This window comes from Andrographis paniculata, unplaced genomic scaffold (genome assembly GCF_009805555.1).
Source record: "Andrographis paniculata isolate CXL003 unplaced genomic scaffold, ASM980555v1 Contig45END, whole genome shotgun sequence".
Classification (NCBI taxonomy): Eukaryota; Viridiplantae; Streptophyta; class Magnoliopsida; order Lamiales; family Acanthaceae; genus Andrographis; species Andrographis paniculata.
The window spans coordinates 1,217,627-1,233,883 of NW_026137579.1; the positions used below are offsets into that span (position 1 = coordinate 1,217,627).

The 16,257-nt window shown below is 35.3% G+C and overlaps 3 protein-coding genes across 3 annotated transcripts; 2 read left to right on the forward strand and 1 right to left on the reverse strand.

Annotated features, from left to right (window-relative positions):
- The first annotated feature begins 4,994 nt into the window (after window positions 1-4,994).
- Window positions 4,995-8,044, forward strand: LOC127252125 (protein NRT1/ PTR FAMILY 6.2-like). The gene is made up of 6 exons (XM_051276166.1): window positions 4,995-5,276; window positions 5,376-5,490; window positions 5,918-6,135; window positions 6,227-6,774; window positions 6,873-7,219; window positions 7,307-8,044. The coding sequence occupies exons 1-6, from the start codon at window positions 5,274-5,276 to the stop codon at window positions 7,831-7,833; spliced, it is 1,758 nt and encodes a 585-aa protein (XP_051132123.1). The 5' UTR covers window positions 4,995-5,273; the 3' UTR covers window positions 7,834-8,044.
- A 3,260-nt stretch (window positions 8,045-11,304) lies between these two features.
- Window positions 11,305-14,151, forward strand: LOC127251794 (protein NRT1/ PTR FAMILY 6.2-like). Its single transcript, XM_051275665.1, has 5 exons — window positions 11,305-11,538; window positions 11,991-12,208; window positions 12,284-12,834; window positions 12,911-13,251; window positions 13,377-14,151. Exons 1-5 carry the CDS (start codon window positions 11,439-11,441, stop codon window positions 13,847-13,849), a joined length of 1,683 nt encoding a protein of 560 aa, XP_051131622.1. The 5' UTR covers window positions 11,305-11,438; the 3' UTR covers window positions 13,850-14,151.
- A 265-nt stretch (window positions 14,152-14,416) lies between these two features.
- LOC127251795 (probable sugar phosphate/phosphate translocator At5g25400) lies at window positions 14,417-16,033 on the reverse strand. The gene has a single exon (XM_051275666.1). The coding sequence runs from the start codon at window positions 15,884-15,886 to the stop codon at window positions 14,831-14,833; it is 1,056 nt and encodes a 351-aa protein (XP_051131623.1). The 5' UTR covers window positions 15,887-16,033; the 3' UTR covers window positions 14,417-14,830.
- Window positions 16,034-16,257: the final 224 nt, after the last annotated feature.

Genomic DNA, 16,257 nt, shown 5'->3' on the forward strand with positions numbered 1-16,257 from the left:
ATCCCAAATTCCCAATAATAATAATAATAATATAAAATAACAACATGTAATGGAAGACAATTTCAAGTGGCAAAATGAAAAGGAACATATCTTAGTTCAATAATGTATATTATACTGTACACAAGCCAATAATAATATCAATAATTCATACATATATATATATATATATAGATAGATAGATAAGAAAAACTTTTATGTATGTAATGATGGAGCAGAATCCCCCTGCACTGGGAGCAACAGATATATATATATATATAATTATACAGTCACTCCATTTAGAGTTTGCAATATTCTTAATTATATGCATGCACGTTCATTTTATTAATTATTTTCATTTTTATATGTGGTAAAAGTAGAAGGATCTTTTCATTCATTCTCATGATCTTGTATTACTATTTACTATGTTTTGTTTTTTCTAAAAAAAAAAAATACAATATATAATTATTCATTTAAATTATTATAGCAAAATTTTACTTTAAATTCATAGTATATTATCGACGATTTAATTGATTTAAAAGCAAGAAAGTCAAATCCCATTATAACCCTTTTATTATTAAAAAAAAAAATAAAAAATTGAGATGGAAATGGAAGGAATGATAGATGGGGCGGCCCGGCCCGGCCCGATCCTCCTCGCGTTGTTTTATATGCCATCTGGACTGGACTGTCTGCATGTTGGCTGTCTCTTCTATGCCACGTGGCGTACGCTTATTCCGCCCTGACTCGACCAGTGTCACTGTGCCACGTGCCCCTTCACTGATTCCAGATAACACGCCATCGTCGCCCGCCACAATTCAACGATACAGATCGATCCTACCATCATCATCTTTTCCAATTTTAATTTGCAGTAATTAATTAATTAATTAATTTTAGTAATAATCCTGATGAGTGCACGTGCGTGTCAGGTGTCCCTCCACCCATGTCTATGTGGAAATGCAAATTGAAGAAAACAAATAAAAATACTCATATTAATGAACAATGTCAACTCTGGTTGTTGTTCAATCATTGAACTTTATGATTATTTTCGTGAAAATTTAACCATGGTTTCGAATAGCTAAGGTCCCACCACCCCACTTTCGGCACCAAAGGATAGGATAGGATAATATTAAGCTATATAGGTTATTTTACCAATTATTTTGCATGTATTTTTAGTGCCATTTTTATAAAATTAATATATTATATTATCCAAATACAAACCAAACACATTTATATCATACAAAATATTTACTTCAAAATACTCTTTACTCTTTTTAAATATATGTTGTAAATTTTTGGACACATATATTAAGAAAATAGTATATAGGAAATACGATAGATCCATCAATAGCAATGGTAAATAAATAAATTAGTAAATTACTTAATTAATACAAGTCCAAATAAGCTAACACGCAAAATGTGTTTAGAACATCTAATTAATAAAAATTAGACAACATTGATCAATACTTTCAAATCAAGTCACATATTGACTTCCCACATTTTATTGTGTCAATACAAATTAAGAAAATTATTAGAACAAAAAGCTAATTAAGGTCCATGCATTCCCATATATCATATCATATCAAATCACTACTCTAGTCATGAATTGATATTGTCTTTTCTGAAAAATAAAAGTTATGCAATATATAATTAACCTACGTGCACTAACTAAATTTTGTTTCTTATTTTCCATGATTAAATAAAAGAAAAGACAGGAAAAAAAAGTAACTTCATTTTGAACCTCAATTGACTAATGTTGATAGACATATATATATATATAAATCCTATGCATTCATTCAATTCAAGCCTTCATTTAAGTCAATTTTTGTACGTTCGAAAAGCATTTCTGAACTTAGCATTACCACACACACACATACACAAAAAAGTAATATAGATTGTTAGGGTGGAAATTCATTTATTTCCATGGTGCATGATTTATTTATTTATTTATTTGTTATTATTTTTTCCATCACTCAAAAGAAAATGGCGATATTACTTTTTATATGATTGATGGATGGAACTCTTGAGATCCATCAATTATTATTATTATTATTATTATTATTATTATTATTTTGTTTTAAATTTTTTAATGAAAAGAATATACTATTATAAATAAATGTGAGTTTTAAGCTTTAATTTTTTTATTATTTATAACAATGTTACGTAGCTAACAGTAATGATAATTAATGGGAATTGTTGGGTAACAAGGAAAGACTTTGGCAGGAACACGTATATAAGAAGAGGCCAACACTCCTCCGAGTCTAATGGTAGCGGAAATAGGAAACCATAAGGGATTTGCACTTCGGAAATACGTGGTATTGTTCACTGGTTATAACTCTTGTATGTATCAGATACTTGCCTATGGCTATGGCTAGTTAAGATTAAACAAAAAACAAACAACACACAACCTACACTAAACCTATCACCAACTATACAAGGGACTCAACGACTCAATAGACAGAACAGAAGGAGTCTGCTGCAACAATAAAGGGTATTTTTGTAACAATAGTTGTATACACAAATTTCTAATCCTTGGTATAATTTTAATGTATTCTCTATGGTAATTTGTTAATGTTTCGATCCTTTCATTTGTTAGGCTATATTTATATATTTTAATCTTTTAATGAGTTCCCACATGGAAAATTGACTGCATAGCACTATGAGGATCTAAAATGGGTTTCATAACTTTTGTCTAATTAAGGTCAAAGTTCATAACAGGTCCTATTATAGCACTTACCTGAATCATGTGCCCTTAATTAAATAATGGATAGATAATAATAATAATAATAATAATAATAATAATAATAATAATAATAAGTAAACATCTATGACCTTGCCATTACAAGTTCACTCTCCATGAGACCAGGTATTTCTTACGGACCAGACAATATAACCTAGATTATATATAAGATGGTCACAACACAATTAATTAACTAAAACTCTCTTCTCTTTAATATATATATATATATATATATTTCAAAAAAACACCCAAAGTGTACACCAACATATATAATATAATATAATATAATAGGTATGTTGTGTATTTGTGGCACTATGGGGTTGGCTGAAAGAGGGCTGGAATATCTGATAGCAACTTGTGCTAGTAGGTACTACCAGCCCTTGAAAGTTGCCAATTACATAATAATCACCCATATATTCTTGTAAATTTTTTTTTTTTTAAAAAATTATATATATTAATTAATTAATCGTAGACTTAATGATTGAGGATGAGTGGGCAGAAATTAATTAAACAGTATGTAGTTTGGCAGATACAAAAATCTGATAAAGTGAACCAGCAAATGTGGTTTTGCACCCGATCGACTTTAATTAATAATCAAATTAAAAGTTCAATTAATTAATTAATTAATTAAGGGCAACCATGCACCTCAATCTTTGGAAGTGGGCCCCCCCCGAAGATCTGCACAATCACTGGCGACTATTGTCACACATGTAACGTGTTAGTATTTTTAACTATTGCCTTTTGAGACTTCTTTTATTCACCCACCTTCGTCAACCTACATATAAAATGCTACATTTAATTTAATCCATTATAAATAAATAAAATTAATCCATAAGTCACGTTAAGATTTAGCCACTGCTCCTCTTATGATAAATTTGTGATCGTAAAGTTATGTTCAAAATTTTAAGGGAAGATGAGAGAGTTGAGAGAATGGAATCGAAGACAAGAATGAGCAGAAAACAAATATAATCAATTGAAAACCCTAGATGGGGAAAATTAAGTAGTAACATAAAAGGATACAAACAATTCTTTTATTGAATTATGATCTTGTTAAATACTTAATTATTACTGTCCAATTAAAAATAAAATAAAATAAAAGGAAATGAAGATGATGAGTGAATTATAGCTGCAGTAGCTAGATTTGTACTTGTGGTGAGGTATTATGCATGTATTGAACTGATCTGTAGCCTTTATATATATATATATATTAATTATTACAAATGCATGCATGTCTAATAGTAGTTCTGCTTTATTAATACAATTAATATATATATATATATATATATAGTTCTGCTTCATAATCTTATATCTGTGAATCGAATCTTGCTAAAATTAAATAGAAACGTTGAATGATATATTACTCCAAACTCAATTCAGTTTCTTTGGGGGGGGGGGGGGGGGGGGGGGGTCCTATCTCTGCAGTACTGTGCATATCAATAATAATAATTAATATATATATATGTATGTATATATCCATGTATTGCTTGGTCGGCAAAGACCACCTTCAGTGAATGTGACACTTGTTGAAGATGGACCAGCTGCTGCAGCATACCATCATATATATATATATATATTGTAGTATTTGTGTATAGTGTATATCTTGTATATATACCTATGGTTCCTGATGTGTTTTGGCCAAAATTAATATTATTTATGTGCCACATATGCAAATAAAGGATGAGAAAAACAAATTCGAAATGAAAGGTGGGCAACCTCCTGTGGGGCAACAAAAGCACTAAGAGCAGAGAAGAGAAGCTCACGAGGACCAAGAAATATGGCGAGGAGGACGATACTGTTCTACTCTACATACACATGTAGAGAGGACAGAGATAGAAAGGGGGCATTAATGCATTATGTATATATATATATATATCTGAGATGATTATGATTAGCATACCATGTTCGAGATTCCCAATATTATTCCTCACTCACTCACCATTCTCAACTTCCCACTCCAGCAAATCCAGATCGCTTTTTTATCACAATTTTCATTGTTTTGTTTTTTCTTGATTATTTATTAATAAATAATAATATGAGAGTATCTTCTGGTAAAAAGATGAAAAGGGTATATATAGTAGTCCCAGAAGCCTCCATTTACAAAAAAAAAAAAAAGGGGTAGGACTAATAAGCTAGCTAGGTGAATATATGTATGTAAAAGCAATAATGATGTCTCTTTCTGTGCATTTCTGGTCCAGCACTAAAAGACTCTTATTATTTGCTGTTGTGTTCTGTACTGCATTGGCCCTGCCTCCCTCCCTCCCTCTATAAATAGAGACCATTTGTGAGGCCAACAATAACATCCAAGTCTGTCTGACTGAGTTGGATTGAAGAAACAACACTCATTCATTCTCATTCATACATCCATCAACACACACTATAACAATAACTAAAAAGAACTGCTCTCTCTCTCTCTCTCTCTCTCTACATATCCTTTCTTCATCATCTCTTGTTTTCTCACTTGAGTTTGAGTTGAGTTGAGCCTCACCAGGAGAAAACCAAACCTTATTCCACACAGCAATTAAAGCAACCAAGCAAGAAGCAGAAAACCTACCTACCATCTATGGTTAGTAGTTGACTAACCCTGCAAATACACCATTATCATCATCATCATTCTATTCATAATTAGGACAGCAGGCTTATGATTGATTGATTGATATTGCAGGCTGCAGGTGAGGCGGCGAAGATGAGTTTGACAGTGGCGGATGCTGTGGATTACAAAGGCTTTCCAGCCGATAGGACCAAGACTGGCGGTTGGGTGCCTGCCGCCCTCATTTTAGGTCTCTTCTTTACTCAATTCTCTATACTTTTTTGTTTTTTTTTTTAAAAAAAAAACTTTCTTGCAATACTGGTTGTTGTAATACTGGTTGGTTTATTGTTTTCTGTAAGAACATGTAGCCTGGGCTACCTTGTGTAGGTGGTAGCTAGGTATATACTCATCACTTTTATGTAAAAAAAACAGTAAAAAGAAACATACAACTCATCACCACTCTGCATTTGGGAGTGGAATGAATCTATAATCGGTGGGACCAAACCAAACCAAAAGAAAATTCACAGTTATTCCATTTTGATTGATTGATTGAATGAAATTTATTTAGTTGGAAACCATGATTAAGGCGAGGCCTTTTCACTAATTACCTTTTGCCTCCATTCCATTCCATGATCAGTAAGTAAAGTGGTGTTTAATTTATGAATTGCAATTTGCAGGGATCGAAATCTGCGAAAGGCTTTCGACCATGGGCATTGCCGTGAACCTGGTGACCTACTTGGGCGGGGTGATGCATCTCCCCAGCTCCACCTCCGCCAACATCGTCACCGACTTCATGGGCACCTGCTTCCTCCTCTGCCTCCTCGGCGGCTTCCTCGCCGACTCCTTCCTCGGCCGATACAGGACCATCGCCATCTTCGCCATCATCCAGACCATGGTACTCTACTAACTCAACTAATTCACGCCATTACCATTACCATTACCATTACCATTACAGACCTCTAATCATCATAATTCACACCATTCAGGGAACTGGCATGCTAGCCGTGACCACTAAGCTCCCCCAGCTCCGGCCGCCGCCGTGCCACCGCCGGCACGACGCGGATTGCAAGGAAGCCAGCGGGTTCCAGATGGGGATTCTGTACGTTGCTCTGTATCTCATTGCTTTGGGCACGGGAGGCCTCAAGTCGAGCGTGTCCGGGTTCGGGACCGATCAGTTCGACGACAAGGACGAGAAGGAGAAATCGCAGATGGCCTATTTCTTCCACAGATTCTTCTTCTTCATCAGCATGGGCACTTTGGCGGCGGTCACCGTCCTCGTCTACATTCAGGACGAAATTGGAAGGAGCGTCGGCTATGGCATCTGCTCCATCGCTATGTTCCTCGCCATAATCATCTTCTTCTCCGGCACCCCACGCTACCGCTACAAGAAAAGCTCCGGCAGCCCCATCGTCCAGATCTTTCAGGTCATTGCCGCCGCCGTCAGGAAACGAAACCTCACCCTTCCCTACGACGTCGATATGCTCTACGAGGACGCTCCTGAGCCCTCCAGAATTCATCACACCGATCAATTCCAGTAAGCAATTAATAAAAAATCTATATATATATATATATATGCATGCTTCTGTACGCAGATTGAATTAATGGTCCATTTGAATTTCTTCGAACGAGCAGGTTCCTGGACAAGGCGGCCATTGTTGCAGAAGGCGATTTACACAGTATGAACATGGCGGGATCGGGGCCGAATCCATGGAAGCTTTGCTCGGTAACGAAGGTGGAGGAAGTGAAGATGATGGCGAGACTGCTCCCGATATGGGCGACCACAATCATATTCTGGACAACCTACGCACAGATGATCACCTTCTCCGTGGAGCAAGCCTCCACCATGAATAGATCCATGGGGAGCTTCCAAATCCCCGCCGGCTCCCTCACCGTCTTCTTCGTCGGAGCGATTCTGATCACCTTGGCCGTCTACGACAGACTCATCATGCCTCTCTGGAACAAATGGAAAGGAAAACAAGGTACGTAATTACATAATTTACATTCAACCAATTTAGGGTTTCAATTTGGGGATTTTACGGTTTCTGAGCTTCTAATTCCGTTTACAGGTTTCTCGAGCTTGCAAAGAATAGCGATCGGGCTAATTCTGTCGACGATCGGAATGGCGGCGGCGGCCGCCGCGGAGATGAAGAGGCTCTCCGTGGCGAGATCGGCGACGAACGCGTCATCATCGTCTCTTCCGATCAGCGTTTTCCTTCTGATCCCGCAGTTCTTCCTGGTCGGTTCCGGCGAGGCGTTCATCTACACCGGGCAGCTTGATTTCTTCATCACGCAGTCGCCGAAAGGGATGAAGACGATGAGCACCGGCCTCTTCCTGACGACGCTGTCCCTAGGGTTCTTCGTCAGCAGTTTTCTGGTGTCGGTGGTTAAGAAGGTGACTTCCGGCGGCGGCGGCGAGGGGTGGCTTGCCGACAACATCAACCACGGCCGGCTCGACTTGTTCTACTGGCTGCTGGCGGTGCTGGGGCTCGTTAACCTGGTGATTTACCTCATCTGCGCCGCCTGGTACAAGCCGCAGAAGGCGAAGCCCGCCGCCGTGCAGATGAAGGCCGGCGGCGGCGAGGATAAGTGCTGATCGGAGAATTGTACGGAAGCATGCATGTGATGTATCCCTAAGGAATTTTAAATTTACTTCACACTATGCATTAAACTTTGATCACTCTTGCATCTTTTTGTTTTTATTTTATTTTTTTTATGTGAACTGTAAATTTGTTTTCTTTTTGTTTAAAAAATTGTCTTAAATATATAATTATAAGTATAAAATACTAAAATGATTTCCAAACTGACTAATGGTGAATTTAATAAAATATGGATTGCTAAGATTTATAACATAAAAATTATATTAAACACTTTTTTACTTAAATTTGTGTATTATAGAAGCAATATTATAAATTGTTCATATTAATATATGAATTTATTATATAGAATAATAAATCCTGTACAATGCAATAAAAGAAGAAAATTGAATAACATTTGAGATCGATGCACATTAATGGTACCTTCGTTTATAAATTATATAAAATAATAAAATGAATAGGCTCATGTTACTTGTGTTTTTGTACTCTGTCACTCCCAAACAAGATGCAACATTTACTTTTGACACGGATTTTTAAGTTAATAGTACTAAGTAAGTAGGATAATTTAGAAATGAGGTGATGTGATAGAGAGAGAAATATATATTTTATTTTTTTATTTGAATGATGTGGGGTAAAGATTAAATATAATTAATTATTTTCTATTTTAAAAATATTGCAGGATGTTTGGTTTGGGACTGAGGGAGTATTATTCATTAAAGAAAAATCATCTAAAAGATATTATATTTTAAATTATTGTTATTTAAAATATTATATTATAACAAAAATATTTTATATTTAAAACATCACTTTAATATTTATGTATATCACATATTTATTTCTATTCATTTGTTTACTTATTCTCATTTTTTTTTTTTTATAACTTAAAAATCAGAGACTTAACCGAAAGTGCTTATTGGGTAAACTTTCTACCTAACGTTTAAACTTATAATTTTAAAGTACAAATTTACTCCCCACACCATCAGATAATATGGAGTGTTCAATCTAACTTTTAAAATGCAATACTTTTGTCAAATAAAAATTGTATTTATTATTATTATTATTATTATTATTATTATTATTATTATTTGTATACTATTATATGACAAAAATATACCAATGGGCTACTTCTTTTTTATTTTATAGTATGATATAACTTTTTTTTTTTTCATGAAAATTAAACTATTATTTTATAACAGACAAAAAGAGTATATATATGACTATTGAATTAGGGCGGAAGAGTATTAGCAAATACAAAATATTTACATATTAATATAATATACTTACTTCGGTCTATTTAAAATGGTCATTTGAAATTTTGTAGAATTTAAAAGTAATAATATCTTATTAATTAGTAAAAATGTGTAAGAGGTTTTGATATTTTTGTTATTTAATTTTATATATAAAGTAATTGTATATGTAATGGTATATTTGTAATTTAAGTAAAAAAATTAAGTATTTTTTAGTATTAGTGTATCATTTCTTTTTCGAAAATAGAAAATGAATTCTTTGAAGTAGGACGGACGAAAATAATAAAAATGATACTTTAAAATAAAATGAAGAAGTAATATATATACTTTTTATTCATTTAAAAAATTAATAATTCAATATAAAATATTATTTTATATATATATATATATATTTTATTATCAATACACTTATTTCTACTCAATAAAAGTATGCAAAATGGCATTCAACGTTGCATCTACGTCATAAACTACACTACGAACATGTGTAGAGAGCATATATATAATACTTCCTCCGTCCCATATATCATGTCCACGTTTTCGTTTTTGTTCGTCTCACATACCATGTCATTTTCCCTTTTCTAAAAATGATTATACACTTTAATCTCATTTTAAATTTTTAAATTTTATTTTTTTTAAAATTTTAATTAAACTAATTAGTTATCTTAATTTTAATTTATAATTATTTATATTATAGGATAATTATTTTCACTAATACATTCTTAATTATCTACTAATTACACCCCTTCTAAAATACCGTGTCTACAGTGTAGCAGACACGGTATGTGGGACAGAGATAGTACTAAATATATTTTACTATTATCGAACATTCTTCAAGAATTTTGAAATTTTAAAATTTGTTGGCAATATTATATATAATCCGCAATGGTTAGTGAATTTTAATTTAGCACAAATGTGTTAACAAATATTACATAATATTACACAAATAATACATCATATATATTAATATAAAATATAAATACAATACACCAACTAACCACCTATGATAAAAAGTATGAATAAAAATTTTTTTTTCCCTTGTAGGTGTATATTAGTGTAAAAAGTTACGACAATTGTGTAATAAAAATAAAAAAGTAGAGGTAATTTTATGGTGATATGATTATTTATGAAAAAAAAGACTATTATTTTAGAACAGACAAAAATAATAAACAAGATTATTGTACTAAGAGTGACGGAGTATTGTCTAAGACAAAATATATATTATGTGTATTTTATTTTTTTTTTATTGCTTATTGAAAAAATAAATAGGATATTGATTTGGGCAAATACAAATTAGCATAGGAACCTATCGTATAAATATAACCAATTACAATACGACACGTTTGAACCTACACTTAGGCAAGTAAATTTATTTGGCAGTTGGCACATCATTAAACATCAATTTTCTAAAGTATCCTTAATTATAACTTTGCTTTCCACCCCTATGATGATTTAATGATAAGAATTAAGAATAAAAATACACTTTATATCATTTAATAATTTCTTTAGTTTAATATGTAATTTAGGACTTTTTTATATACTTAAATCAGAAAATGCTGTTAAATTTTATAAAGTTAAAAAATATTATTAATGTTCGTTGGAATTTTCAATCAATTAACAAATAATTATGGTCTTGAAAGTTTCAGTTTTACTTTTTTATTAATTTTTGAAATAATTTAATAATTTAAATAAATAATCTCATATGTTCTATACAAGTTTAGAGTAGTATGATATTTCAATGTGATATTTTTATTAAAAATATAATATGTTCCTTAATTCTTTCTCCACTTTTGAAATTCTTTCACCCAAAATAGCATCTTTTAATCTTTTTAGATTAAAAAAAAAATATTGGACATATTATCTTCTGCGAATTTCAATTTCCACATGACTTCTGGTCCTAATTTGTTATTTTTACTTTATATTATATTCTACTGTTCTTTCTTTACACGATTGTATTAATGTATACTTGTTCTTCTAAAAAAATAATAATATTTATATTATATTCAAAATATTATATTAAATAATTATTTTTATTTAAAAATTATACATACATATAAAAGAACATGTAATAATTTTCATTCAAAATACTTACCTAACAATATTAGAATAAAAATTAAATATCATGATACTTTCCTAAAAATATTTGAATAAAAATTAATTTTTATTTTATTTTTCTAACAGAATGGGTAATAAATACTTAGTAATTAGCGCTATTTACGCAAGAGTGGATAGGTATACGGTGATTGGTGAGTCACAGTGTCTATTGCATGCCCAGTAGTCAGGCGTAAACTGCAACCACCTCAATTTTTTTCCGGATCTATCATCAATTTGTGTAACGGCCGGCAAGGATCAGAAACAATATGGAAGCTGAAGCTGTCGTCTCAGATGCTGTGAATTACAGAGGTGCGCCGGCGGATAGGTCGTCCACCGGTGGCTGGCTCTCCGCGGCATCGATTTTAGGTAGCTTCAAACTTCTCTCTGCGATTGAATAATGAAATCGAAATCGCCCCTCTCAGTGTTTTAGGACTTATATGAATGTTTGTGATGCTTTATTTTTGTTTCGGGGAAGAGATTCTGATTGAACTGTATGGTGCTGTATTTTGCTGGTTTGGTTAATAACTGGAATAATCGGAAGTGGATGAGATAGTGTGGAGAATTTGATTCCTAGAACTGTAGCTTGGGTGCCACGCTTCAATCAATTGGTGAATATTTCTACGAAGAACAAAGAAATTTTGGTAATTAATTTTAATTTTATGGAAAAAAATACGTTCAGGATTTTCAAAACTGGATGTTGATTGTTTGGGGGTGGGAGTTTCACAATTTTCCAGATCGAATTTCGGCGTGGATTGATTTAAGTTTGATATGCAGCCTGCATGTATGTTCTTAACGTAGTCTATTTGCATCTTGTATAGTTGTTGAACTGTGTGAAAGGCTCTCCACAATGGCCATCGCTGTTAACCTTGTCACTTACCTCCACGGCACGATGCACCTGTCAAGTCCAACATCATCCACCATAGTTACAAACTGGGGAGGAATCTCCTTCCTCTTAAGCCTGATCGGAGGGATCCTCGCCGACTCTTACTTGGGCAGATATTGGACAATTGCAATATTCGCCAACGTTCATGTCCTGGTAAGCACTTGATCAAAGATGACCAAAATTGGATGCTCAGAAGTCACAGTTTAGTGATATGGTTTCTTCCTGCAGGGATCAAGCTTGTTAACGATTTCAACAGTGGTGCACACCTTGCACCCACCTCCTTGCAATCCTTTACAATCGCCAAACATCTGCAAACAAGCCAATACTCTTCAGCTGGGAGTTTTCTTCTTAGCCATCTTCACAATTGCGGTTGGAATTGGTGGAATAAAATGCAGTGTTTCAGGCTTTGGGAGTGATCAGTTTGACCAAAAGAACGAGAAGGAAATGGCTCAAATGACTTACTTCTTCAATAGGTTCTACTTTTTCATCAGTATAGGGACTCTTCTAGCAGTCACAGTGTTCATATATTTACAAGATAGAGTTGCTAGAGTCTGGGGATATGGAAGCTGCACTGCTATAATGTTTCTTTCAGTAGCAATATTTTTATCAGGCACTAGAAGGTACAGATACAAGAACTGTCTTGGAAGCCCCATTGTTCAAATTTTGCAGGTCTTGGTGGCTGCTGTAAGAAAAAGGAAGGTACAAGTCCCACCAGACGAGCAACAGTTGCACGATGATCATTCCGAAGAATCAAGATTACCTCGCAGCAAGCAATTCAGGTACAAACCTATGTAGTTGGGATGGGAAGCTTCTTAGTTGTTTATTACTTGATGAAACTTGTTGCAAACATTGCAGTTGCTTGGACAGGGCAGCCATCAAAGATGACAAAGATGAGTTACTGATTGAAGCTGGAACTACTAATTTGTGGAGACTCTGCACTGTGACAAAAGTTGAGGAAGTAAAAATGATGACCAGAATACTCCCGATTTGGGCGACAACAATTATGTTTTATGTTGTTCATGCACAGATGATTACATACGCTGTCCTGCAAGCGAACACTATGAAGAGGTCTATTGGATCGTTTGAAATACCGGGAGCCTCATTCAATGCATTCTTCATAGGAGCTATATTGCTAACTCTCGGAACTTATGATCGTATAATCATCTGCATTTCCAAAAAGACAGGAGGGACAATTGGTACACAATTTACAGTCCAAACTTTATTCTTGTTTCTTTACATCTATCGAATCATTCTCAGACAAAATGTTGCTTGAAAGGAAAGGAATAATATCCTTAACTATGTTTTCTCCAACTCCTTTCAGGCTTAACAAGTATACAGAAGATGGGAGTTGGCCTATTTATTTCCATCCTGGCAATGGTAGTGGCAGCCATAGTTGAAACTAGAAGATTGAATGTTGCAATAGGCGTCGACAGCGCAGGTCCAGCACTGCCAATAAGTGGCTTCTTATTAGTCCCTCAGTTTGTGCTGGCCGGGGCAGGAGAAGGCTTCGTGTACACCGGGCAGCTTGCCTTCTTCCTAACAGAGTCACCGAAAGGGATGAAAGCACTGAGCACTAGCCTATTCCTCACAACTATTTCATTCGGGTTCTTCCTTAGCAGTGCACTGGTTGCTATAGTAAAGAAAGCAACCCAAGACAAGCATGATTGGCTTCCTTCCGACATTAATCATGGCAGACTGGATTTGTTCTATGGGTTCATAGCTTTGCTGAGCCTCGTTAACCTCGGGCTCTATCTATTAAGTGCAAGATGGTTTCAGAGGAAGAAGACAACATAACCTGAACTGATTTATAAACTCCCTGGAGTCCAGAAGACGTTGCAAATGAATGTGCAGCCGCCATCAAAGATCGTAGTTTAATCTGGTTTAGAAATAACATATTGAATGGATCCAATGATCTTGTATGTACATTGTATGATTTGAGGATTCAAATATTTATACAGGGCTTTGAAACATGTACAAATTCTCTATAGTAGACATGGGTAGTGAACGAAAAACTTCAAAACAATTTTCATGAGGTAAAGACGAAAAGGTATCTTTTCTGCAGTATTGTTCAATGCTACTTTTCTCTTCTAATGAATTGACTATCTTGTAACATTACTTTTTTCTTACCTTCACACCAAACCTTTATGGACTTGGATCCAATTATAATAGTTGACTAATGACTACACACTCTACCTCATAAGGACAATTAACATCATCCACGAGCTACTTGCTCAACATGAAAAACAATTACAGGGATCAAGAACCATTGTACCAACAAAATACCGTTTGAATTATTAGATAGTTTGGAAAAATAGATGGCACAACAAGTAAATGATGAAGTTCTAAAAGAACACTACAGCATGATATGAACATGAAATAAATATAAGGTGATACCAGCAAAACACCACATTATCCTGCAAATAAATATTTAAAATAAATACTAGTATAGTATCACAAGCGTCTCTAAGAACCATCAGCCCCAAATCATCATCCGGTCATAACACATGATCGGAACTTTGAGTCGCAGGCGGCCTCAAAGTTCCAAACACGACGGGGGCCAAGAAATAACAAGGTTCATAAAAAGGTAAAATTCGAACAAACATATATATATATATATATTAGAAACTCCTAACCACTGCCTACCAAAAACCATAATCCTAAGCGCCGCAGCCGCATCCATCCGTCAATCCCCAAGAAGATTTCATCTTTGCCACCATTGCCCTCATCCAAGTAAAAGCAATCATCTTGCAGGAGACGAAACACTGCCCAATCAGTTCAGTTCTGAGACTCATTCTTCTTAGTTCCTCCATTGTTATCACCTTCCCTCCCTTCCAACAACCCTGCACCCTCCTCATCAGCCTGCTGAGATTTCTTCTGCGCCTCCTTGGCTTTTAGGTCACGCAATTTGGAGTGGTTGTAATAACCAACGCCCAAGAAAGCCAGTCCATATCCGAAAAGATTGATTGGAGTCACAGTGTCCCTAATGACAGACCACGAGAAGGCGATCAAGAGCCAATCCTTGACCACACCAGCCACATTCATGGTCAGAGCGGATGTCTTCCCCACAAGTAGGAACACAGCGAGATTCAATGCGAATGCACAGAGGGAATTGGTTCCGAAAATCACGTAGTCAAAGTGGAAGCTTGAAGTATCCCTCAGAACGGGATACTCGACGAAGATCCACGGCACAAACAGGAAAACCAAGCAGCAAGGGGAAACGTAATAGAGAGAAGTAATAGGGTTAAGCGTGATACCCTTGGATGTCAACAAGATCTGAATCATCACAAGCCTGGTCGCCTCGAAAGCCACCGCCCCTAATTGGAGAATAACTCCCCAAGTATCGAATTTCGCCTCGCCGTAGGCCGCGATCCCCACACCAATCGAGATCGAGATCATGTTCGCCATCGTCTCCGATCTGAACCCTTCCTTCTTAAACAGGACACCGATCGTGTACACCGCGACCGGCATCAGCGCCTTGAGCATTTGTATAAACGAGACAGAGAGATAAATGTAAGCCGAATTGGAAAGCCAGAGCGAGAGAGAGTACAAAAGGCCGATGGGGACGACCGATTTCAGGTACAGATCCCAAGACATGACCACAGGATCTACCGCCTTGAAGACCTTGACTAGGAGATACGCCAGGGACGAGCAGAACCCCATGTGGATCATGGTGAGCGAAATCGGGTAGGGCCAATTGTAGAGCTTCCGATCCAGGATGTACTTGTTGTAGACGATGACGGTGAAGGACAGGAAGATCCATATCGCCACGTACGTGTACGACAGCACGATCTTCTTCAGCACGCCGTCGCTCATAGCCCCGCCTTTCCCCATTGTCCAATTTCCGATCAATCCACTCCCCCTTTCGCTCCTCCGATCCGATTCGATTCGATTTGATTTGCTCTTTCACGGGTGAAAGAGATAAGAGCAGATGCAAAGGGGAGGCGCTACTGCACTACAGGGACGAGGACTTCGTCTGTGCCCACTGCCCTTTATATAGGGGAGGAAATTACAAATATACGGAAATTCGATATTTACACGTAGCTCCGCCTTTTTTTTTTATGTATTAAACAAACCATCCCTGTGGTTTTCGAAATTCCAATTAGGTCCATGTGTAGCTACAAATTGAATTACAAAAAAGCTCCTCTTTTTTTTTTTTTTTTTAAATAAAAATTTTGAAGTTTTTGTTTTTATTAGTTGTTAAA